The sequence below is a fragment of the Puma concolor genome, chromosome A1 (genome assembly GCF_028749965.1).
Source record: "Puma concolor isolate L17-30 chromosome A1, mPumCon1.1.hap2, whole genome shotgun sequence".
Taxonomy (NCBI): Eukaryota; Metazoa; Chordata; class Mammalia; order Carnivora; family Felidae; genus Puma; species Puma concolor.
Window position 1 is genome coordinate 159231647 of NC_141667.1, and position 26317 is coordinate 159257963.

The 26317-nt window shown below is 55.6% G+C and overlaps 1 protein-coding gene across 4 annotated transcripts in view; it reads right to left on the minus strand.

Annotated features, from left to right (window-relative positions):
- TFDP1 (transcription factor Dp-1) overlaps nucleotides 1-26317 on the minus strand; it is a 40219-nt gene that overhangs the window by 8480 nt on the left and 5422 nt on the right. For all 4 annotated transcript variants that reach the window (XM_086707876.1, XM_086707890.1, XM_086707868.1 and 1 more), the window contains exons 3-5: nucleotides 12400-12466; nucleotides 3994-4100; nucleotides 1150-1271 (exon numbers count right to left, since the gene is read on the minus strand). In XM_086707876.1, the coding sequence (XP_086564002.1) occupies nucleotides 1150-1271; nucleotides 3994-4100; nucleotides 12400-12466 (296 nt within the window). The remainder of the gene's footprint in view (nucleotides 1-1149; nucleotides 1272-3993; nucleotides 4101-12399; nucleotides 12467-26317) is intronic.

The window sequence follows — 26317 nt, forward strand, 5'->3', positions numbered from 1 at the left end:
CGCCCTCAGCACCCTCAGCATCCGCGTCGCAGCAACGCGCTCACCCACAGGCCCGGCAAGTGGGGCGAGGCCGAGCCCCCACGCACACACCCAGGGACCTGGCTCATCTGCAGACTGCTGTGCACGGTGATGGGGCCGAGGCTCCCTCCTCTAAGGGCCAGGCCTCACACATGCGTCGGCCCCTGGGACGGGGGGACGCCGGATGTGCACAGACGCACTGACACCGCTGCTTAAGGGCACATCAACTGACACAGGGATGGTGGGCGTTTCACTGCAAATTTAAGAATTCTGGGGGAGGATGTGAGCTTTCAGCCACCGACACTGAAGGCTGGAGGGCACTTCAGACTGGGGGGAACCCAGCATCTCAACTTAAGTCACCACAGCAAGGAAAGGGTGGCTCTGAGTTTCTCAATGGATGATTCAGGGAATGATGGTTTTTGCTTTAGGACCAATACAGACATAATTCCAAAAGTCTTTGTTTTTAAGGAAAGTCACAGAGCTGACCTTCGAGTACAATCGTTTTCTCACTGGCTGCCTTTACTGGAGGAAAGGGTCAAAGTGACAGTGTGGTGGGACCATCCAATGGGGTGTCACCCGTGGAACAGCCGAGTTACAGCGTTGCAGCGGGTGAGGCTGCTTTGAGATCCGTGCTCCCTAGACGCTACTTTGCGGTGCAGACAGCGGAAAAAGCGTCAAAGTTACTGCAGCGTGGAGAAGCCAGCTTCCTCCTCTTCTTCCACCAAGAGCTCCCCACCCTTTACAGTGCAGCATCCCCCGAACCATGGGGGCAGGGGTGACTCCCCACTCTTTACAGTGTGGACCCCCGAACCGTGGGGGCAGGGGCGACTCCCCACCCTTTACAGTGTGGCCCCCCCAAACCATGGAGCAGGGGCAACTCCCACCCTTTATAGTGTGGACCCCCGAACCATGGTGGCAGGGGTGACTCCCCACCCTTTACAGTGTGGACCCCCGAACCGCGGGGCAGGGGCGACTCCCCACCCTTTACAGTGTGGCCCCCCCGAACCATGGGGGCGCTCCCCTGCAGCCAGACTTCTCCTTTTTGAGGAAAAGCGTGCCCTGACTTTGGCTGTGGCGGCCGGCCCGCGTGGCCCAGAGAGCTGGGGGTACAAGTCTAGGCAATGTGCTCACCCGGCAGACCAAGGTGAGGGGTCTGAAGGCTGGTTCTGTGAGACAAAGTGAGTGTTAGGGGTGTGTGGGCTTCCTACCACGATAGTGTTGGGCGCTGCAGGTCTCTGAGGCGTACCAATTACCTACAGTCAAAAGAGACAATTCAGAGCACAATCAGAAATCTCCCACACGTGACCCTACCATTCTTACTCCCCATCATCTCCAGCCACTGCTGAGTCTCTCGAGCCACGAAGATTGGGGAGAACACGGTGTGTGAACAACACCCAACAGCTGATGCTGTAGCCATGGGCGCCATTATCTCACTTGGGTTCTGAACCGTCGCTTCCCTCAGCCACCTCAGGCATCCTCCCCGTCCAACAAGAGCAGCAGAAAACGCCCCACCCGAGGAGGCCGTGCTTAATGGTGGTTGACGTGGTTAACAGTGGGGCGTGCCACGCAAGCCTCAGGGAACGCCCCCCATTCCGCTTGCCCTAGTTTACTTTCCCCGTCCTCTTCATGACATGGACAAGGGTGAAATTCTGTCTTCCGGGCGTGAAGTCAGGCCAAAACGCAAACAGAAAAACTCTCAGAACAGAGGGGTCACAGGGCAGGGCTCGCAGTGCCCCACCAGCCCATCCACGTGTGGGAGCCTCATCCCGGCGGCAGCTTGTGGGGGCCCCGACACCCCAAATAGTGCAGGGCAGGGAGGAGGGAGGCAATTAGCACTGGGAGCAAGTGTGACCCACCCTGCATGCAGGGCGGCTGAGTCTGAGCACCCCACGCCATCTCTGCACCAAAGGAAGGGGAAGCCTGGTTTGTCTTTGACAAGGACTTAGAATTTGGCCCCATCCATTAATGCGCAAATATTCACGTGGGGGACACAGTCATTGCTGCATAGAGCCCAGTAAATATGTCTGTTTTCCAGGATCTTGTACGAGACTCCACCCACACCAAGAACGGTCAGAACAGTACCTCCCAGTTTCTGCACAGACAAGAGCTTAGCGACACGAGGACACTGTCGAACGAGTCAAGGTCAGGCACCAGGTGCTGGGGCACCAGGTGCCAGGGCAGACCTTTGTGGGGGCAGGTGCAGCCTTAGGGACTCACCAGGCCCACCGTTCAGGCCAGGGGGATGCTTCCTGCACCCCTTCTTAGCGGGATGAATGTGCTGTGGCCATGGGACAGGTCTCCTGTCAGAGCTAAAGACTCATCAACCGTAGAAAGAAAAATGCTCAACTCAATTTCCTTCTATTTTAATTCTCATTTCCAATAATCAAAGTTTCATCACAGTGCTTTCCAAACTGGGGACCACCCTTGTTCAAAAGCCATGAAATCAAATAGCAAGCTTTCTGAAAAAAAAGAGGACAAGACAGAACAAATCCCCAGACAGGAGATGTGCCTTGTGAACCTTCTGTTTCTGTTAAATGAATGCGTGTGTTCACGGGGCCCTAGGTCACTGTGGAGAACGTGCTTTAGCCATGGCTCAGGGTTGACAGTTTGGGAAACACGGACACCTGTCACTCATGGCTATTACTGGACATGTTTTACAAGGACTTGGTTCATTACGCTCTCAGGAGAGCAGATTTAGGACACCAGCGCCCACGTGGACAGGCAGGAGAGTCACAAGAGGGTTCCTGACATCTGGCCTGGGCCCCGCAGCCGGCACCCTCGCCCTTTCCCCTCCCTCAGCTGGACCTCTCGGTGCATCTATTCTACAATGAGAACACAGCAGACGCGCTGAGCTGCTCACTGTGAGCATGGCCTCACTGGGGGAAAAGGAAACTGTCCTTGCTCTGCCCCGCTCGTCTTAACCACTCTCCCGGAAGCCGTGCCCATGGGCACTGCCTCAGGCGGGGCCGGGGCAGAGCCCCTCGAGAGCCTGAGCACATTCACATCACATGAAGACAAAGCCTGGGCTCTCGGGTCACAATGTGCCAACCCTTTCACCATCAACCCGCTGGCAGATGAAGGTTGAGGGACGCCTTACAGCGTGTGAGCTGTAGCTCTGAGCGCTGGATCTGCCAAGGAGGAGTTACCATCATTAGCTCCACCTGGAAACAGCCTGACCCAGACTGGGACTTAACTCCCAGACTAAGGGTGAGGCACCGTTAGAAAAATCCTCGTTAACTCTCCTCCATACTATGCACCCTGGCCGTGAAAGCAGAACTGATCCTATAATTAAGAAGGTTTCACAAGCTGAAGCTGCTAGAATACATAACACCTAAAAATAAAATGAGTTACAGAATAAAACATAGAGTAGAATATTTAACTTATATCAGAAAGACATTTATTAAAAGGATGTGACGAGCCAAAAATGGTCTAGGACTTCGACATACTATTGCTTTGAAAAACCCACAGCAACTCTGCTAGAAAAGCAGTCACGCTTCACTGACAGGGTAAGTGACAGGGCATGTCCTCAGCTGCAGGGGACGCTCACCCAGAAGTGGGCACTCAGGAGGGCAGCGAACATCCTGCTCTCCATGCTGCTCACACCCAGGGTTGGGGCTGCTTCAGTGTGACCAGAGCCCCGTGAGCAAGGGCCGAATCCCATAGGGGATCAATCCGTGGGAGGCACCCAGCATGGTCCCCAGAGCAGGGACACACCTGTCCTGGCACCTGACGGCCCACAGAGCCCTGAAACCACTGCGGGCTCCACAAGGACACCACCCTCATTTCCCAAGCAAGGGAGTAATGTACCCTCTGAGCTTGTAGGGCAGACGCAGGGCCCGAGCCAGGAAAGCAACACACTCCGCAGGTACATGCTCCTGAAGCGTGAGGCAGGTGGCCATCCCAGCGCTGTGGGCACTCGAGAGGGAGCGCATCTCTGTCCAGAACCCGCCAGCCCGCCAGCCCAGGGCCCCTTACCACTTGCTGTGCAATGTTGACATTGGACTGTCCGAACGTTTTTGGCAGGAGCTGCTTCCCCAGCGTGCTCACCGTGGAGGGGTGGACGGCGACCAAGGACACCACGCCTACAACACAAGGAGGTAACAGGTGAGGGCCCTTCTGGATTAAGGCTGCAGGGCACAGCTTCAGGATGATGATGTTTCCAATCAGATTCTTACCTTCCCTACTTTTATCATTTCCCATCTGTGGGTCAATTGCAGATCCCGCTACTAAGTTGAACCCTTGTCCGTGTGGACGTGACCACCAGGCCCTCCTGGGTGCTCTCATGTCCCTGGGATGGGGCTCAGCCCCAGGCACATCACCAACCTGCCCTGAGCCCTAGGGGGCTGCCTGCTCACCTACAGAATGTTCCAGGGGGACTAGAGAGCCTGGGAGAGCAGCTCTGAAAGCCTACAATTCTGCGACAATTATAGTCTTCAAATTAGAAGCCACTATATTCCAGCATTTCACTATATGTTTGCAAAACTAGTTTAGAAATCTAACATTCTTTTTCCTGGAGCAGTAGAGTCAAGTGTCTGTTTCTAGGAAGAAAAATGCCCCATGAGGATGCTGCTGCCTCTCTGAAGACACAGTCAGTCTCCTCACAAAGGAGGGGGAGGGTACATGAGGAGACAAATCCCCTCCTTCAACAGGTGTTTGCAAAGAGTTCTTTGTGCCTGCTCTGTCCTCAGTGCTGAAGACACAACAGAATAAAAATGGTAAAACATTTCATTTTACATATTAAATAAGAAAATCAAATAAAGCAGAAATATAAAAACTCAAAATGTAAAAAATAAAGCCCTGTGGTGCTGGCATCGAAGGCAGAGAGAACATGAACAGGAAGCAGTGGCCCTAAAGGAGCCCCAGGGCCGGGGGGGAAGGGGTGGGGGTGGTTGAGAGCAGGGTAAGCGTGGTCCTTACAGACAAGGGCCTGAGCGTGCCGGGGAAGAGCCGCCCGGACCCCAGTCCCTGCCACACGGGGAGAGGAGAGCTCTGCGCTGGTCACGCCCCGCACCCCTGGCCCCTGAAGCAGAACTGCCTCCTGTGGCCACCGAGGGCAGGTCTCGCACAAGGCAGACTCAGATGGCGTTTCTTCATTTCACAGGCTCTGCCTCATGACAGCCTCCAAATAACAGTAAGACACAGTCTTCAATCCAGCCTGGTCTAAGTTTCATTTTTGAACCTTCTACAGTCCACACGCTTTGAAGAATAGACTCCAGGGGCGCCCGGGGGGCTCAGTCGGTTCAGCGTCTGACCTTAGCCCAGGTGATAACCTCACGGCCCATGGGTTCGAGCCCCGTGTCGGGCTTTGTGCTGACAGCTCGGAGCCTGGAGCTGCTTTGGATTTTGTCTCCCTCTCTCTCTGCCCCTACCCAGCTCATGCTTGCTCACTCGCTCACTCTCAAAAATAAACATTAAAAAAAAAAGAACAGACTTCAGATTTCAATACACAATGAATCTTACTGCCACATACAAACACTGAATAATTTCTCTTGATAACCTAAGTCATCAAGACATTCGTCCATCAAACCAACTGACTGAATGTTAGCGTTTTCGCCGACACCAGCAGATATTTGTTTTCTGTAAATGTTTGTTTGCTTCAAGTTTTATTTTCTCTAAACACAGAGACCTGTATCTTAACAAAAGCAAACATTATTTTAAGTGTTTATTTTTGAGAGACAGAGCATGAGCAGCGAAGGAGCAGAGAGAGAGGTAGGGGGGACAGAGGATCCAAAGCAGGCTCTGAACTGTTAGCACAGAGCCCAACACGGGGCTCGAATTCACAAGCCGTGAGATCATGAACTGAGCCGAAGTCAGATGCTCAACCGAATGAACCACCCAGGCACCCCCAAAAGCAAATTTTTAATGATTGTTTTAGATATACAAAAGACGGTTTAAAAGACAAAAATAAAGTTATTCTGTTTTGCACAGAGAGATTTAAAACACAAACGTGTTAGTCATTTCAAAGTCACACATGAGGTTATTATCAGGTTATTAATAGGTTTTTAGAAATACTGAATTGATTCATAAAACGATAAACTTGGGTTTTTTTTCCTTTATTTTACAAACGATCCCGTCAACATCAGCAGCCCCAGCAGCTGTTAAGATATTAAAATAAAGTAAAATAAACGAGGTCAGAACATGGCCACATCTGGGCCAGAGCCGCGGGTGCGGCCACAGAGGACAACACTGAGCGCTCAGAACCACAGGAACGTCCACCTACAAAACCACATGCTCACCCGCCAGGGCAACGGCAGAGCTGAGAGGCAGAGTGGATCGGGGCCAGGCCCCCTCTGGTTCTCACCAGGGTCTCCCTGTTCTCTGAGACACTCTTCAGCACTAAGAACTACCACACAATCTTTCTCCAGTATGACCTAGAATTAACTACTTTCCTTTTATCCTATTTGCTCAAAAGGCTGAAACAGCAAAGCTCACCGTCCGGTCCAGAGACCCGCCCCAGCTGCGCCCCCACCTGGCCCCGCCTGCAAACATCAGGGCTTAATGAGTGTGCTCTGTCCATTTTTCGTACTTTTCCATGCACATCCATAAATCCAAGAAAGCAGAAGTATTGCTCATGTGGGCCTTTGAAACCCAGAAAATTATCTACATCTCTCATAACTTTGCTCACACTGTCGCTGAGACTTGTCCACAGAAAGGTCTAGTTGATTCCTTGAATCTGTGCCGTTCCGTTACAGTACGTTGATTATACAAATACACAAATGTTCCTACTGAAACACCGCAGGTAACATCAGGCCGTCTGGCCTCCTCCTGCCGCTGGTGTGCCCTCACGCAGGTGCGCCAAGAGGACCATCTGTGCTATGGGCTTCCACGTGGCACCTCCACAGGGCCATTCTGCACACACCACACACGTGCCCCACACACACATGCACAACACACACGTGTGCACACACCACACATATGCACCACACACGCACTGCACACACGTGTACGCACACGCATGCACACACCACACATGTGCACAGCACATACACACGCACACATGCATGACACACATGTGCACACAAACCACAGTGCACCGCACACACATGCGCGACACACGTGTGCGCACACCACACATGTGCACCACACGTGCATGCGCACACCGTACACGTTCACCACATGCACGACACATGTGTGAGCACACATGTACACACCACACATACGCACAGCACACGCATACCACACATGCATGACACATGCGTGCACATCACACATGTGTGCAAGGCACACGCACGTACGCACACCACACACATGCACGCCACGCGCACACACCACATGTGCACATCACACACCATGCACCACACACGTGTGCACCCAGGCAGCCTGTGTCCCCCTCTCCAGGGTTCCTACCAACTGCTGACTCAGGGAAGACACGTCACTTTTTAACAATCTCAAGGATGTGATTCATTTTTAGTTTAATCTGACCAAAGACATCAGAATGCTTAACACACTTTGCTGACAAAGACCACCACACTTCGACCTACTTACACTCCCGTTTACAAGACGGGCTAACCTGTAACACAGACTAGAGTTTACTCACTAGAAGCACAACTACTTTAGCTGTATGCTCTCTTTAGTGCCTTTTGTTAAAGGAACTAGGTGACAAAATATTTTATTTTATTTTTTAATGTTTATTTATTTTTGAGAGACAGAGACAGAGCGCGAGCAGGGGAGGGGCAGAGAGAGAGGGAGACACAGAATCCGAACAGGCTCCAGGCTCTGAGCTGTCAGCAGAGAGCCCGACGTGGGGCCTGAACCCATCAACTGCGAGATCGTGACCTGAGCCAAAGTCGGACGCTTTACCCACTGAGCCCCTCCCCTGGCGCCCCTGAAATATTTTCAACTATAACATCACGAAACAGAGAATTCCTCTCTTGGCGAGAAAAGGAGTTAGAACATATGTAGTCTGAGCTATTATAACCCTGAACAGGAAAAGGATTCTAGAAGTATTCCATAAGCATATTCTTACAATTGGCAATCACAATTCATTAATACCTATGGGCTTTAAGACAGATTATGAAATCATAAGGTTTAATGTCTTCTTGAAAATAATTTCAACCATTTCTAAGTTCTAAGAACCTAGTATTTTAAGAGTTGCTCTCTTGCCCGCCACGCTAGAAATACCCCAAGCGCTAAGACGGCGGCCCCCGCACGGCCCTGCCCCTGCACAGCAGGCGCCAGAATGGCCCTGCGGCCCAAGGAGGGAGGCAGGCTCCGCAGGGGCACCTCCCGGTGGGTGGGAGCCGAGGTGCCCAGCATCTCAGGGCCTCAACCACACCCAGACCGCTCTTCTGCGAGCGCATCTCCTCTGCAGACCGGTCTTCCTGGCCAGCCCAGCAGCAGGGTTTGGCGTGTGAAACATGTTATCACTTTGTGCTCCAGATGTCGTCTGGGTTCAAACGACGGTGCCTCTGCTCTGCGCTCCCCGAGAGGGGCCAGGCCACTTCCCCCGCAACAGCCGTGTGTGCAGGTGCACGCACATCTGCGAGGGTGCCGTTCCCGCGTCTCTGGGATGATCCCACAACGCCAGGCTGTCGGCCACCTGTCACTGGTGTTCATCTCTCCTGCCTGGGAGCCCGTCCTCAGGGGAAGGGCAACTCTGAAGCAGAAGGAAAATGGCAGACGTCACAGGACACGTCCTGTCACCAGTCAGACCCAGCCACATCCCGCGACCTTCTGCGGGAGCCGCCTCCTGCACCAGGCGCTTGGGGTGCACAGCCCTTCAGGGAAAACAGTCAGCAGGCATCAGAGCACTCCATCAAGGTGCCAGGCGACAAAAGGCAGCACCGGAAACTACCAGAAATGGCCCGGCTGCAGATGAGCAAAGTCACACAGCCACAGGGAGGATCAGTGCGTGCAGATACCACACACACACGCACACGACGTGTCAGGACACACACTTAAGCACACGTTTACATCGTGAGCCGTTTCTGCAGCGAGCGTGCACGACATGTACGCAGAGGCCGGAGGAGAGGAAGAGGCTGCACACAGGCCGTGGCTCTGGACTGGTTCTGTGTGGAGGGCGGGCAAGCAGCGGGCACATCGGGAGGGCGTGGGCACATATGTGCCGGGGCCCACGGCCTGAACCCTGGGGCAGCAGCCGCACGGCTGGAAGAGGAGGCTCCAGCAGGAACAGTGGCAACAAAATATTGCCAGCAAAGCACCTGGCCAGACCCCTACCAGCAGGGCAGGCCCAGGAGCAAGGGGGCCCACACCCACCGGGCCACCAGAACCTGAAATGCCGGCAAAGGAGGCGCCACTGTAGCTATGCGGCGCCAGGCGCCCACGTGTTTGGTGCGGCCACGCACACACACCTCATGCCCTGGCTCCCACTCCAGAGCGCCTGCCCCAAACACAGGAACAAATGTGCACTCGAAGGCTCACACAGCATCAAAGCCGTCGGCGAAGCCCTGGGAGCGACCCAACGGCTGTCACAGCAAACAACGTAGCCTTTGTTGTCTTGGACCGAAATGGGGCCTCTGGCCTTCAGGGCCTGTGGGCACAGGAGGCTGTGACTTCAGCACACCTTCTGGGGAAAACAGCTCTTTGAATCTTGCAGGCGTGACGACCGACTTGATGCGAGCACCAAGGCGCTTGTCCCCAGCTATCCGATCACAGACCAGCCGCAAGCCGCCATTAGGTAGGGGAGACCACCCTCCAGAGCCCCCTAACCAGGCAAAGACTTTCAGAGCAAATCCTCAGGTCTCCTCCACGAGGAAGGAGTGGCTGCCTCCAACCCCACTTCTTGCCTGTGTCCGGCCTGCCGGCCCCCTTGTCACAGGGACCGATCCCACAACAACGAACCTCCCTCCCACTCACCACACGTCTCCCGTAGGCTCTGCCTCTGGAGAAGTCTGCAGACACTGCACCTGGAAATGGGCCACAGGCAGCAGCCAGAGGAGCAGAAGAGGCAGGTGAAGAAGCACGGGCAGCTCTGGAGGCTGAGACAGGAGCAGAGTCAAGGCCAGGACCCAGGGAACGGGAGTGCGCAAGACCCCAGTGTGAGGAGGCATCACAGCCAGAGCTTAGGCAGAAACAGGCACGGGGAGCCTCACCTCAGGAAGGGTTCACTGGCCCCAGCCGAGGGCAGCAGGGTCACTGGGGCTCCCAAACTCTCAGCAGGTGGAGCTAGGAGCAGCTGGGAGGCAGCCCTGTAGGCGTGGCCCATGCGGACAGGAAGCGGGACGGGCCCCTGCCCCCTGCCCCCTCATGGCCCAGCCTCCACCAGGTCTGGCCATGGCCCTCCTTTTGACTCCCCACCCCTACCCCCAGCGAGAGCCAACTCCTGCCCTTCACGGTCCCTCCAGAGAGACAGGCTCTTGGGAACACACTGAGGCCACATTCCCAGACTCTTGGACAAGCCTGTGCCAGGGGTCTGGGCCTCACTCAGCATAACCCTGGCTGAGTCTCTGCCAAGCGCTCCTCGGGAAGTGCCCACAATGAAAGCGGGGTCAGACAACACAGTCTGACACCCATGGGCTCCCCAACTTCATGAACACCACTGAATAACCCAGAGTGCGCAGGTCCAGTCAGTACCACACCGCCCAAAATTAGCATCAGAGCTCCTGAGCCAGAAGCAAAGGTGGCCGTGCGTGGAACAGTCCCCACGGGTGAGCACAGCAGTTGGGCAGCCTGGTCCTACTCCCTTTGTGGCCGAAACAGCACCGGACTGCCTGTCCAACAGACAAACGGCTCCGTTTACGAAAAAGCACTTCTCTGGAAGGAGCAGGAGCCTGGCAGCGCTCAGCCTGCATTCATAGGGTCAGAGCAGGGAGCACATTGCAGAGATGTGGCCGTGGGCCTCCTCATACCCAGAACATGCCAGAGGCGCAGGGGCAGGAGCCTGAGTGCCTGGGAGGCTGTGCTGGTCCCAGCAGAGGCGGGAGCAGAGGCAGGAGCCAGGAGCCTCGAACTACAGCAGTCCTAGCTGTGAGCGGAGCCAGGGACACGGCGGGCCAGACCACACCCAAGAACACGCAAAATCCTTGAACAGTGCAGGGAACTGGCACCAGGATATTCTAGAGACTCAAGAAGCTGTTGTCTTCTCATCTCTCCAATGCAACCCCCATAAGGGCTCAAGCACAGATCAGGCAGCCCCTGATCACGGGAAGGGCCTGTGGGACCGTCCAAACAATAAAGGGACTCAAAACAAACACCAGAACGAAAGGCTTCCACTGTTTCCAGGGGAGCAGAGATCACAGTGTTTTCACTACTATTTCTGCTTAGTCACTTTTACTAAAGAGGTCACGCCTGTAAATCCTAAAATTCTAAGTGTCCAATTAGTTAGACTGAAGCACCTCGCTCAAGCAACCTGTGAACGGTAAAAGCTATTGAACTAAAACTATCTGCAAACACTGAGTCCCTCAGCGGGGCCCTGTCCTTGGACAGGAAGGGAAAGAGGATGGGATCTACAGAAAAGCAGGACACTGCCTACGACCTTCCAAACACAGAAACCTGGAGAGCACACATGGGCCCACAGCCCATCCAGGGGACAGTGGCCAGCGTGACGAGGGAGACCCACTGAGCCAGGAGAGGAGAGCCTCCATGAGCATCAGAAGGGGCCATCCTGATGCAAAAGAGGGAGCAGGGCCTGAGCCCACCACCCTAACCACATGGGCCGGGCCCACTGGGCCCCACGGGGAAGGACACAGCTGGACTCCTGTCCCGCTCGCCAGCAACAGATGGATGGGAAGGGGCTGGGACATTCCCCCAAAGCTACAGCAGGAGCCAAGAGGTCACCGGTCAGGGCCTCAGCCTGGCAGAGGCTGAGTGGAGGTGGCAGCGGTAATCCAGCCACTCTGAGCTCAGGACACCACAGGTGGCCGGGTGTCACGCATCAACTTGGAAGGTACATGCCCTCTGGTCCAGCACTTCCACACCTAGTCTATCCCGCGAAATAGCCAGCGCGCTCATACACGTGGGCAGATGTTCATCACGGTAACACCAGGAGGGAGACCGTGGGACCTCAGAGCAGGGGGCAGTGGCCTGGACCTGTCCACCTCCATGTCCGGCCCTGAATCCCAAAAAGCCACCGAACATACACACGTGGCTTCCTGATGGGGAAGACACGAACCCGGACGCACGTGAGGGAGGCACCACCAGCCTTGGGCTGCCGCCCGGGTCCAGAGCAGACACCTGGAGGCTCATGGCACCCGTGAGGCAGAGGAAAGCACATGACCTGCGTTCTCCACATCCCCGAATTTCTGCAAACAGCGTGAGCCCACCACTGACAGGTGCCTGCAGGCTGTCGGCGGCCCCAGGCAGGAGCCCTCCCAAAGCAGGGGCCCCACACTTGACAGGGGCTTTCGTCCCACAGAAACTCACGAGTACACCAACCCTAACACTCTCATCCACAGAATTGTATTTGGAAAAGAGGCGCCTTACCTTTTCCAGGACTAAGGTTCTGGTCTATGAAGACCTTGAGTTCCCCGTTGGCTTCAATTAGACCGGCCTGCAGAGAGCAACAAGGACAGTAAATAGGGGGTCTAAGAGCGACAAATCTACAGTTCGTAACAAGCCGGGCTGTGTGAGGGAGGTGTAAAATACGGCATGAAAGAGACAGAATGGTCAGGAGCCCATGCAGGGAACTTCAAAGCTTAACCCTTGTGACGTTAATGAGATACAGCTTTTGTGCATTAAGTCAACACACGCATTTAAGGGGCAGTGCCTGCGGCTAGTGGAGGCGCACCTCGGGTGAGTGTAAAATTCATCTGACCACCTGTCGTGAGAGCAGACAGGTGATCCAACCTGAGAACAGGGCTTCCTCAGAGCCCCGGACACAGCAGCTCTGCCGGAAATCGGGGGATGCACCTCTGTGTACAGGAGTGTGGGCCGGGGCCAGGCAGCATACGAGGTCCACCCGGCACCCCCATGTCCTGAGCAGGGTGACCACGCGCAGGGCCCACTGACCACACAGCTCACTGGGGAACCAGGCAAGTGACACCACTCCCCAAGGTGTGCAAACGCACCTGAGCCGCTACAGGGAGCCATGTCTGGGACTGACCCCTGACACGCATCCTGCGTCCGCTTTCCCTGGGTTTTCATGGGAAGCATCAGGGCTCGCATGAGCTCGTCACGGGCACCACACACCATTGGCATGTGGACGCCCGCACCCGAGTCTGTCCTCACCAAACATCGAAGATGTGCCTGCTGCACACCAAACCAGGGCAGACGGTCTTGATACACTGAGCCTCACCAGACACCAGCCCTGACACACGCACACTCACACCAGTGCACACCATCCGCACGTGGTCACTCACACATACACATGCATGCACACACATCCTACACCCATACGTGTGCACACATGTGCATAAACACACACACACACACGTGTACACAAGCCACATCGCAGGTCAACCAATCCCGGCAGACAAGCCTCCTCTGCCTCCTGCCCAGGCCTCTGACCACCAGCGACCCGGGCAGTGGGATTCCTGGCCCAGCGGGAGCACCGGCTGAGGACACCCCAGTGTTCAGGGACTCACGCCTGTGTGTACACAGCAATCTCACACACATCCACACGAGCCACGCACTCACAGACGCTCACATGTCTGTGCGGTGTGCCTGGACTTTCCTCACAGGTAAGTGCAGGCCAGGCCGCCCGTGAAGGGATACAAGTGCACTTTCCAGCATCGTCCTGTCTGTCCAGGAACCCAGGGCATCTGTGGCTCCTTCCCACCCCAAGAGGAGCCTCAGGTTGGCAGCACGTACAGGCAGCAACAAGCTGGACTGCAGACAGGCAAGGCTCGCCTGAGCCTGGCACGGGAGAAGCCGCATGTCAGGCCCTGCGGTGTTGCCGGGATGGGTTCCCTCTCTCCACGTGGTGCACAGAGAACACACCAAATGCACCCAAAATGCACAAATCCACACACGGAACCCGAGACGGAAGTCAGGCCCGTGCCAACACAACATGGGCCACGTTTCCTGGACTCTCCAAAACTCCACCTTCCCACAGAAGCAGAGGGAGCCAAGCACATGCCCACAAGGATGGCAGCAGATTGAGGCCGGGCTGGGCTAGAGGACTGCTGGCCAGGAGCCGCCAGACTCAACAACACGACTCTCTCTGGGCCAGGAAGCCTGCACCAGGCTGGTCCCAGCAAACAGGCTCAGGGTGCCCCAGAGACACGGGACACCAGCTGCCACAGAATTGAGGACACAGCCATGGCAGGAGAGCGCCTCAGGGCCCCCATACACCTGTCAGATGGCCCCAGGCTCCCAGCACATCATTGGTGCTGCCGGCTCCTTGATCCCACAGACAGCGGCCCTGGGCTCCATGTCCACTGTCCTGTACCAGAGTGGACGGGTGGCTGGACGCCTGAGCTGGCAGCCATGGAGCCCCAAGATCACACAGGGCCTGTCACTGCCCTCATGGGTCTGCCTGGGTGGGACCCAGTGTTGCCCAACCTGGGGCCACTGCCCGTGCTGCTCCAGCTCAGCGGTCACGGGCCACTCATGGGAAACCCCCTCCCGCAGAGGGAGCACTCATAGTCCACACATCAGCAGCACAGCCCCAGCAACCCCTCACAATGTGGAAGGAAGGGAACCAGGCCAGGAAGCCCCCAGTCACTCTGGAGGAGGTCTAGTCCAACTCAAGTGATCAGACTAGCCCATCCTCTCCAGAGCCAAAGAGCTTCGTCCTCCCTGGCCACACGCAACCCACCATGGCCACCGGATGAGTGGCCTGGGCGGCGAGCAGGTCAGCCCAGCCCTTTCCAGATAAGTCTGGAAACAGACGAAGAGGCCAGTCCCTTCTTGCCGGTCTCAGGGTCACAATCCAAAGCTGGGGAGTCACTGGAGAACACAGAGAGCAGAAGACAGAGGCAGACAGCCGGCTGACACGGAGGAGAGGCTGGAGCGAGCCACAGGTGCACCCAGTGGCATCACGTCTGCTCCCGGACACCCTCCCAGCCACGGGGAGGACGCTGATGGAAGTTCCGCATACTCGTGCTCTGTAAGGCCTCGTTTCTGTCGCTCAAAAGAACCTCATGTAGAAAGGGGGCTGGAGTCTTCAACAGGCTCCTCCCACCCACCACCCATGCAGCCCCAGTCTAGCCCCGTGGGAGTCCCACAATGCGTGGCGGCCCAGCACCGAGGGGCTGCAACGTCCGGAGCAGGCTGCCCGGCAGTGCTTGCCACCCCCCTCCCCACGACACCACCTGGGAGCCTGAGGGCACCACCTCTGACAGGACCGTCTTCCCATACCCACCCTGTTCCCAAGCCTGGTTTCCAGTTCGGAGCGTAAACCTGAGGGCAGTAACTGTGACATAGGAAGAAGCCAGCTGGCAGCTGACAGCTCGTTGACGCCCACTGTCCGTATGTGGGACCGTGACTAGGTACCCCACAGCAAGTCTCACGGGCACAGGAATTCTATCTCGCAACACAACGTGTGTCGGAATCACAGGTGGCGCAAGCTCGGTTTTCACAAAGGAAATTAGAAAGCTGGGGCTGGGAAGTCAGGCTTTGGAGAGAGTGGGGGCCTGCCTTCCTGCCATCCTCTCCTCCTCAGGGGCTGCCGGACACACTGCCACCCGGCCACGCCCAAATTCCAAAACACGGAAACCATTCGGGAGGATAAAGGGTTACTGTCGCTTTAACCCCTGAACTCTGAGGTCATTGTTCTGCAGTGAGAGAGTGGTGACCGGTTTTTCTCTAGAACATAAAAAGTCCTTCTTTTCATCTGGGAAGCCACTGAATGTATTTTTGAAGCATACTTTAACAGCTGCATGCAGATTTGGCCCAAATTTCCTGGAGCCACATGACTGACTGCCAATGACCAAAGACAATCGGTCAGGACCAAAATGACGCATCTAGGGTTCCTGACCTCGAAGGCCGACAGCAGCGCTCCATAAGTCCGCCTGGAAGGAGCTAGAGCTCTGGGGGCACGCAGGCAAGGCAGCTGCGGAAAAGTGGCCAGCCGGCCAGCAGAGGCCTGGCAGCCAGTGATACCAGAGCAGGACAGACTCTCGAGGTCAACCAGCGTCCACATATGACTGACCTAAACTGGTTCCAGAGTTGGTTTATCCTGCCCTACTGTGCAGACACAGTGCACGACACAGCCCCCAAATCAAGCCTGAGTCCAGGCCACACCCAGCTCGTCCCCCCAACCGTGCTCTCTGTAAACGTGACAGAACTCGTTTCAGAGCCTGATGACCAACTCAGAGAGACACACTTGTCTGGTCCAGCTGCGTGTGTCCACCTCGTCTGAGGCGCAGGGGCCAGCATGGCACTGGGCGGCACTGGGCAGAAGCACGTGGACAGCATGGAATTCAGGAGAGAAGCAGGTCTGTCTGAACCACACAAACTTATTCAGGGGCATATAGGAAGGTCACTGGCGCTGTCACCCATAACCCCATCCACCCCCGGGGTCCCAGCCTCAGCCCTCCCACAATGGAGCTTTTCTACAACACCACCCTTCGTGGGTGTGAACCCCAAAAGACACTGAACACCCTAAGGAGACGTCTCTGGATGACAGTGACAAGCAGCACAGCAGGGGATTACTGCCCCAGGTGCTGCCCTGCCTTGTGGCCAGCGCTACAACACCTGGCCCACCAGCATCCACCCGCGGCCATGCCCACTCGAAGCTCTGCTCCCTCCCCTCCCAGATGCCAGCCCTAGGCCCTTGTGGGACCCCAGGCAAGTCCCCACAGGAGGAGAGGAGTGCCAGCCCACCTCACTCGCAGCCTCACAACGGGCAAACCTTTAAACACCTGCAGCCGGTGACCCATCATCTCTGTCTGCCTGGGACCACGGGGTTCTGGGAAGCCCCTGGGGCACAGGACTGCCAGGGCTCAAGGCAGGAAACCCTAGGCCAGCTGCAAGGTGGCCCTCGTGACTCAGCAACACCTCCACGGAGCCGCCCACCGGTGCTGGTGTATGAGCCTGACAGGTGCAGACCAGGCATACGGTCCACTCTGTGCATGAAGTGAGACCCCCGTCTGAGTACGAGCTTAAAGCGAGCTCAGATCACACAGGACGGAGTCCGTCAACACTGACATTTGTGTTAAATTTGCAGTGGACCCTGGAAATGGTCCCCTGTGATGGAGTTTGCTCTTTCCCACTTTGTAATCTTACACTTGCTTCTTGTCTGCGTGGGCTCAAGAGCCCGTGGCCCCAAGAGCCTGTGGCCCTGTGAAGAGGGACAGGCCCCGAGGCTGGGCACACGCAGCAGGCCTGAGCACATGGACCACGCCGAGGTGCTCACCTCCTTCCCTTGGAGCCCAGGGACCCCCGGGGCGCCCTGCTCCTGGCTCCTGCAGTTCTTTAGGGAGACAGTCCAAGGCCACACAGCACAGAACCACCGGGAGCACAGGGAAACACTAACGTGTTCGTTACAGCCTCCCTGCGATTTTCTAACACCATCCCGTCCTCAGGGGCTTCACAGTCAACACCACAGGACCTTAGTTTACAACCACAAACTGGGACCCAGGAAAACATTACCACACCACCCACGCCCCTTCCCTCTTGTGCCTGGGGCAAAGCCCGCAGGGACGCCGGGACCAGCACCAGAACCAGGCTGCTGGGATGCTGTAAACGGTATTCCTGTACTGCACGTAGTTTTAAGTGCACAGAACTCCTTCCCTTGCACGCTCTTTATACTCAAGATGCAAACCTCCCTCCAGGAAGAAACACCAAGACGCTGAACGAATGAACATGTAAACCAACAGCGAAGGCACTCATTTGTCACAACTAACCTGAGTTTTTCTTACAACACTCGTTACTCAGCTTTTTGGGTTTGTACTTAAGGTAAGTAAACCCAGTTACTGTATATTTTCCAACGTTGGATACAATGATCCACTCAAAGCAGTAAAACTCAGCTGCTACACAGGAAGCTGAGCCAATTAGACGTGGACGCTGAAACACCAACTAGGTTCTTTACTTACCAAACCATAGTAATGACCACATTCCAGCTTCACACATGCCACCCATCTCTGCCCTGCATCCCTCACAAGCCGCGGAGGGCGTGGCCGGGACCCCCCACTCCTGCTGCACACCCTGACACCCTGATCCCCCTCCTTCTCTCTCTAGAACACCCTCCCCAAGACCCCTCTGGTCACCGCAGGATACAGTGCGGACCCCTCGGCAGGACAGACACCCAGGGCCGAGGGCCCGCCCACAACCTTTGAGGGGCCCATCAGAGGCACTGCCCTGGCCACTCAGGGCAGGGGGGAGGGTGGGCCAGCTGCTGGGAGACCACCACCACTCTGGTGGCTGCCTACTTTCTATACAAGTCCTACCTTGCCGCCCCCATGGGCCCACTAGAACAGAAACGCCAGTGAGGGCAGGACACGTGCCTGGAAAGAAAACCAGAACCACGTCCAGACCGAAGCAGCTCCCGGCCCGGGGACAGCTGAAGAGTGCCCAGTGGCACCAAAGCAGCCACAGTCAGTACCAAACAAAGGGCAAGCCTGTGCTCCAATGAAACTGTACCTACACGGAGAGGCAGTGGGCCAGCAATTCCGCCGATTCAGACAGACACAAAAATCAGCAAGACAAGGCCGGGAAAGGGCAAAGGGCAGGGGCCTCAGGCAGCAGAGGAAGGACCCGGAGACCCAGGAAAGCAACCACAGGCCCGGCTCCCTAACGACAGTTACACAAAACAGCAGCATGTGTGATCAGCCAGGCACCTGGGGGGAGTCCAAAGGAACCTTTGTTCGCGCCTTGGCAACCCTCCTGACCTTTCCCATCACAGCGGCCCCTTCTGAGTCCCCACACGCACCGGGAGCCGGTGTCCTGACCGCAGCAGCACATCTGGGCCTGCAGGGGCACCAAGTGCATCGTGGCTGCTGGCTGGCACCTGCCTCGAGCAGGCGAGACGAAGGGATGGGAAGAACGGTGAGGCCCAGCTCTTCCGTGACCACAGGGACCCGGTATAACCACTCGAGGCGGAGCCCTTGCACAGCAGCCATACAAACAGCACCTACCTGGGAGGCAACCCCGACCACCCACCACGGAAGCACACAGGGCCTTGCCGAGGGCACAGTGCACCGGCACCCACCAGAAGACATCAGCGCTGCAAGCATACCATGTAACAGAGCGCTCATCAATACCGTGAGCTGCAAGGGTGATCTAAGGTAGGAGCGGAGTCCAGACATATTTTGAAGGCCTGGCCCCTCACCCCACCCTGTGGCTCCTGCAGAGACCCTCCCTCGACTCCAGAGCAAACGGACGCCAGGCCCGGGGGCCCCAAGCACCGCCACAAGGACACAGCCTGTGGGCACGCCCAGCACGGTAGGTGAGGGGGCACTTCACGGCCCCACCCAATCCCCTCCCCCTGAGCATGGCCTGCCCTGGTGACCGGATCTGCAGGGCCACGTCTGGTCTCAGGAGCCGGAGGCTGGGGTCCGGCTGGCTCGTCTCTCTCCCTGTGTGTGCATGGACCTCGCTCCAGCCCCTCCCTCCCGCGCTCTGGCAATGGAAGCTACCTGGCAGAGGGCCCACGAGGCCAGAGCTGGGGGCAATCTCCGGCCAACATCCCAGAAGTGATCAAAGCCCACCAAGGACCAGGTGAGTGAGTGGACATGGTCCTGCCACAGGGACCTGGGGGTACGTGTCGGTGTGTGACACTCTCAGGTCCTGGGCTGCGAGCCAGCACAGCTGCAGTCAAACTCGCAAGCCACGGAAGCCGTGGGTAACAAAACCACGGTCCCAGGCCACTGTTCTGGGCAGCCCGTGACGACACTGAGTGGGGCACTTTCCCGCCTTACCCACCAGCCACAGAGAGGGCACCACGGTGACACCACAAAGCCATCGGAGGTGGCATGTTACACAAACATGTCTCAGGTAGAGCTACGGTTCGTCACATAAAAACCAGTTCCAAGTAGCCGCGCGGACAAGAGAACCAGGTAGAAACGATCTAAGAAGGAGCGCTGGGTCCGGCAGTGGAAGAACAGGGCTTCGGATGGCGCCTCTGCCTCCACCTGACCCACGGGCCGACACCAGGGTACCAGCGCTCCCAGCAGGGAGGGTGCTGCCGAGCCGCAACATCACCCACACCGTGGCACCGCTGTGAGGGCCCACCAGCCAGCATAGTGGTCGCAGTTCTGCTGTGAAGGCAGGTTCCGGAAACAACCTAAAAGCCCATCAGCAGGCCTACATAAACAAGGGCACATCCAACCCACCAGCTCTACACTGACACAAACCTTCCGAATTCCAGCTGCTAGCTCTCTGACGATACTAACAAACAATTATTCGCTATTTGGGGCATTTTAGAGAGTTCTCATCTTTCAGAGATAACACTAGAATAGTGAATGACAGGACAACATGTTTGTAACCAGCTTCACAACCACCCAGCGGGCGAACAAGTGTGCACAGCCAGCCAGCCAGCCATCACTTAGGACAGTGACAGGGTGCAAGGCATCACCACCACATCCTCTCTACCTGCACTTGCATTCGTCTCAAATGTCCCACCAAAGTGTCTTCAGAGGGACACCTGGGCGCTCAGTCCATTAAGCATCCAACTCTTGATTTCGACTCAGGTCGTGATCCCAGGGTCGTGGGATTGGGCCTCCACACCGAGCGTGGAGTCTGCTTAAGATTCTCTCTCCCCTCTGCTCCTCCCCAACTCGTGCGGCAAGTGCATCCTCCCTCTCCCTCCCTCTCTCTCCATCCTTCCTCTCTCAAAAAAAAAAAAGTGTCTTTGTAATGATCTATGTTTACAGTTACCAGTGTGTTTAGGGCCAAGTTGTGGAGTAAAAGAGCGGAGAACAGTGTGGGAGTCCTTTTACATAAAGCTGTGTGACAGATGTGCACGTTCAAACACAGGTACCTAGAGAGTCAACTCCAAAATCACCAGCAGATTTGTAGTAGAATCACCTGGACTATGATTTTCAACAACTGTCAGCTTTCTAACATTTGAATTTTTTTTTTAATTTATTTATTTTTTGAGAGAGAGCAAGGGAAGAGCAGAGAGAGAGACAGACAGACAGACAGAATCCCAAGCAGGCTCCACACTGTCAGTGCAGAGCCCGATGTGAGGCTCAAACTCATGATCTGTGAGATCGTGACCTGAGCCAAAATCAGGAGTCAGACAATCAAGTGACTGAGCCAGCCACACACCCCTGACATTTGAATTCTTAATGAAAGACTGTGTTCTGTAAGTGGATATGCATAAGGCTGCTGTCATTTTCTAAACAAAGGACACAGAACCGCAGGACAATGAGATCTAGACATGACAAGGGATAGGTAAGGGCACAGGCTAGGCCACACGTCTGAGGTCAGGACCCCGAGGGGCAACCACAGAAAAGAAACCAAGACGGCAGCAGGAGCGAATGGAGAAGAGGTCCACATCCACAGACTGGACAGAACAGGACACAAGGTCACAGAGCGCTGGCCCTGAGCCACAGGCAGGGCAGTGGCAGCTGGAGAGCAGAGAGCACATCTGCGGAGGAAACGCACACTCACACCAAGAGTGCACACTCCAGGGAGCAGCCACGGGAGATGCACATCCTCAGGAGAGAGTCCACCAGTGAGGGGTGATGCAGGAGGCAGGAGGCAGGAGGCAGGAGTCAAATTTGCAACTTCCAACAGGTAGGAGGGAGGGGGGTGAGTGGGTATGGCAGATGGAGCAGTACTGCCACCAGGATCTGAAATTTAGGTGAGAACTTGGCTTTCTCTGTCAGGGGCCACGACCCCGCAAGTGACACACAAGTTACAGCTGTCCTTGCTGCCCCGCCCCCTCCCTGGTGGGCCTCTCCCTCGCTCTCGTTACCTGCACTCCAGGATGTCTCTCCCAGTGCAGAAATGCCCACACTCTCTGGCTCCCGTGAGCGCCACCAGAGATGCTGGCAGAAATCAGCGTCCCGTCCACCTCTGCCTGACCCCACCACCGCTCCAAACCGGAATGTCAACTGAGTGCAGAATCGTGGTACTACCACCCAGCCCACTGCTGGGTTTCTCCCTGAATCATCTCCCTCGCTCTCCGCCGTCACAGCCCTTCCTAGACAGACGCAGCGGGAACCACAACATCGGCTTTCTTCCATATCTGCACTCTACACTTCACCCTCTGCCTTTTTGCCAGAGCAACGTCAAATTTATTCTTGGGCACACACAAACAAATGCGAGATTGCCTGGAAGACAATGTAACGTGACTCCAACACAATTTTTAAATATTTGCCTCCACCTGCTTTCTGGTGTTTCTACAGCAGGTCTACACTGAGGTAGCTCTGGGTGGTGCGTACTGCATTTTCACACCTGCTGAGTGGTGGCGGGAGACCGTTCTGGGCCTGACGGGGACACTAATAGCAGGCTGGGATGTGATTTATCAGTAAGTTATTGCCCAGGAGAACAGGATTCTGCCTTCTGTATAATAGCAAAGTCTGACCCAACCAGATGGCCACACCAAGAGCTTTTCTCCTTAACCAAAGTCCCTGCTATTTAACTCCCCCACACCCACCCTCTGGACGGCCGTGTCCCAGCCTCAGCCCCGTGAAGGGGGAGCCCCCGGAGTCGGGGACTCATCCACCCAGGACCAATTCCTGCTGCCCACCTCCCACTCCACTTGTCCAAACCATGGTCGGGGCAAGCTGGAGGAGGCAGGGAGCCGTCAGCAGAGAGACGGGGACCAAGGTCAGGAGCTAAAACACACCAAGGGACCCTGGGCGCTCAACGGTAAAGGAGCACCCCCAGACACCCCGTCTCTGGGAGCCTGCCGACCCCCTGCACCCCGACTCATTCCCAAGCTCAGGCCCTAAGGAGGAGCCGGTCCCCTCAGCCACACTAGGAGTGGGGTTCTCCCCAGAGCTCTGGTTAGAAGTGTGTGTGCGAATGGAGGAGAGACCCAGGCCCGCGGTGAGCTCCCAAGTCCTTCAGAGCCACTGGCCTATTCTCAGGACCCACCCGGTGCTGCCAGGCTGGACCACACGTACGATGTGGCTGGCACTTCCACCTTCACTGCCCTGAGAGGAAGGTACGCTTGTCACCTTCGTTCCGCAGATGAGTCCCCAACCCCCAGAGAAGACTCTGCCTGAGGCTGCCCCACAAGCACGAGGGAGAGCTGGGCTCAGAGCACACAGCGCGGATCCACTCGGAATCGCTGTGTCTGTCCCGACACGGAAACCGGTTCCAGGAAATACCCATGGTCCCGTGGCTCCACGTGCACTCGGACACACCCGCCATCCCATGGAAAGCAGAGGACTAACACAGCCAGAGGTGGAGACGTTTTCTGTTCGTAGAGTAGCCTTATTTTATTGGCTAATTTAAAAATTAACAACACACCGATCTGACTTCTCTTCTGGAAAAATTATTACTTTCTCCCTTTCAGAAAGAACCCAACTTTCCTTTTAACAAAAACCAAGTCACAGAGGCCAGGAGCTTGAACAAGTACCACTGTCCTTCACAACCTCCAAGGGCCCAGGTGGGCTGCAGCCGCAGGGATGGACAGACAGGACAGCCCCATCCCCTACCACCAGCCTTTTCCTTCCCAGGGGAAGGAGAGCTCAAAAACAGAGTGAGCACCATTTCTCGGACCACCGTCCACACGCGAGCCATACACAGTGACCCAGGATGCATGAGAGGTCAGAGTGTCCAGGATCCAAGAAACTGACCTGCATACTCACCAAATGCTCAGCCCTCCTGCCCCCAGAGTGAGACGTGGTCATGCAGCTCCATGAGGGCCCCTGTCCAATGTGTCAAGGGAAGAGGGGGCACATCCACAGGAGGGAGGCACCCCCAGGAGCCTCCACTTCCGGCTGGGAGGTGCTCTGCTGGCACCTAGGTCTACAGTCCAGGCTTTCAAAGCTCTCTGCGGTTGCAAAACCCCATGACATTGTTTAATTTTGTGACTTCCCTTCTGCTGGAGCTGTGCTTGTGCTGGGGGAGGGCACACCAAGGGCACCCTGAAATGAGGATGAGACACCTCATAACCCATAGCTATCCTAACTCATGGACTACTTTCTCAGATGACATTAAGGCAAATATCTGTCTTTTATAAGCTGCACATCATTCCTAACACGGCACCTGAATTTTAAAAAAAGAACATGTTTCAGAACTGATACTGATGAAGGAACAATAAACACCTTCTAGACGAGCTGGCTTAATTTCGAAGTGCACCAGATCAAAGCCATGGCCGTGTATGACTTCATGACTGACGCCCACACTCAGCCTTGGGGCAAATTTGCAGACCAGGATTGAGGTCCTGTCAATACAGGTAGAATAAGATATTTTTCACTCAAATCCTCACTTTTCTGAAAAGCAAGTAAAACAAGAGAAACATAAGACCCCTTCAAGGTAATCCCAATTATTAACACTTCCCAGCAGAGGAAGGAAGACATTGTGTAAGGCTGAAAAGATCTAGTGGGCTATACTTACGCTGCACAGTCATGTGCCCAGGAAGTTACAAGAGTACTGACCACTAACCTCAACTTGGGCCTCAGAGAGTCCTGGTGATCTCACTGAATGAGGATGAACATATACACACTCACCAATCAAATGCAGGAAACTCGCTTAAACTACCTAAGAACTGTCTGTACCTAACATTAAAATTCAAACTGCAAATTCAAGGTGTATTTCCTGTACGTTTATGTCGAAATTGTTTTATATTCACAACCCTTACTAAAACGACAAAAGCAAACCTAATGTTAACATTCTGCCATGAAATCACCAACGAAGGCTAAACATCGTTAATTTATACAGCGCGGATACAAGTCAACAGGAAATAAACACCAGGACAGAAAGCGAACACAGGAGATGCTTTTCAACTCACAAAGTAACATGTTCTAAAAGGAAAAGATTCAACTTCTATATCCAGAAATGCAAGCTAAAAACACAATTTAAAATTTACCTGCAAATGGACCAAGTTTTGTGGGCTTTTAAATTGTGATCCAACTGAATTTCAAAAAGGGGTCATTACAATGAGTTCCCCCCACAATGCAATAAAAGTATAAACTGGCACAATCATTCTGACAAGTTACCTGACATCTCAAAGACACAGCACATGTATCTGCCCGACCGCGTCCATTCATGCCCACCTATGCCCACCTGCCTGTGTCCACACATGCTCGCCCATGACCACACATGCCCGTGCCCGCCCACACCCATGCACACACTCGCCTGCACACACTCATGCGTGTGCCCGCGCAGTTGCACGTCCAAGAACTCCTCCCTGGACATTATGATGGATCCACACGATGTGGAGATGTGGCCAGAAAGCCCCGAAAGCCCTGGCGCTGGAGGACGGAGACCTAGGGTGCGTCCACGCAGTGGGATGGGCTCTCCACGCTCCAGAAATCTGGGCAGAGTGCAGTAGGACTCTGCTGTGTGGTCCCTAAGCACCATTTATGCCATGCCATGCATCATTAAAACCCTGGAAAACCTGCAAACTCTCTGAAAGGCCACACTCAGTATCTCTTGATGTCTTTGTGTCCTTTGTCCCCTCCCCGGAAATGGCATCATGGACAAGCGACTCAAGCAAGCGGGCCATTCACGGAGGAAAGGCTCGCACCTACAGCAAAGGATTGGGGAGTAAATGTTCGTTTGAATTTACAATGACATGTTTAGGTCTGTAGCCGTTTTCATCTCCCAATTCACCTGTTTCGATAGCTGACCACCTACCACAGCCCAACATGCTGCATACATGCACAGCTGCTACTCCAGGCATGGCCCCAAGGAGCACGGTGTCCCGGCAAGACCTGCCTGGGGCATGACACCAGGTCACAGTACACTGAGGCACAGGGCACCTGGGGGGTGGCTGGGTGGGGCCTGGAGGTGGCTGGGGGCTCCTAAGGGGGTCTGGGGGGTGGCCTGGGGGCACTGGGGGGGACGCCTGGGGGTACTAGGGGGTGGTTGGGGGCCACCGGTGGGTGCCTGAGGGGGCATCAACCCTGATGCGGCCACACTCCACTTGTGTGCCCTCACCAAGCACCTCCCTGGCTGACCCAAGCCCTGTCCCTCCTAACAGACCCTGCAAAGCCCAACACACAGGAAGCTGGCACTGACTCCACACGAGAACGTTCTCAAGAGCACAGCTTTCCAGAAAGGCAGCTCTGTGAGGGAAGCATCACCCACAAGCCACACTACAAGCCAGGGCCGTTTCCTAGCGGCTTCGTGACAAGCCCAAGGCACAGAACTGCCTCTAGGAGAAGGATGTCCCTTCCGTGTCCCTTGTGAATTTGACAGCACGCCTTCACTCGTACACCTGTTCCACAGCAACACACCCAGGCGTCTCCTCATCAAGCTGCAGCTTTCTGCTCCCCACCCCACTCTGGCCCACGCAGAGCCCGTGTAAGAGTGAGCACACCACCACAGGGACCCGTGTGGGCTACACCCCCCTCCCCATGCCCACCGGGGAGTCACTGCCAGGATAGGACAG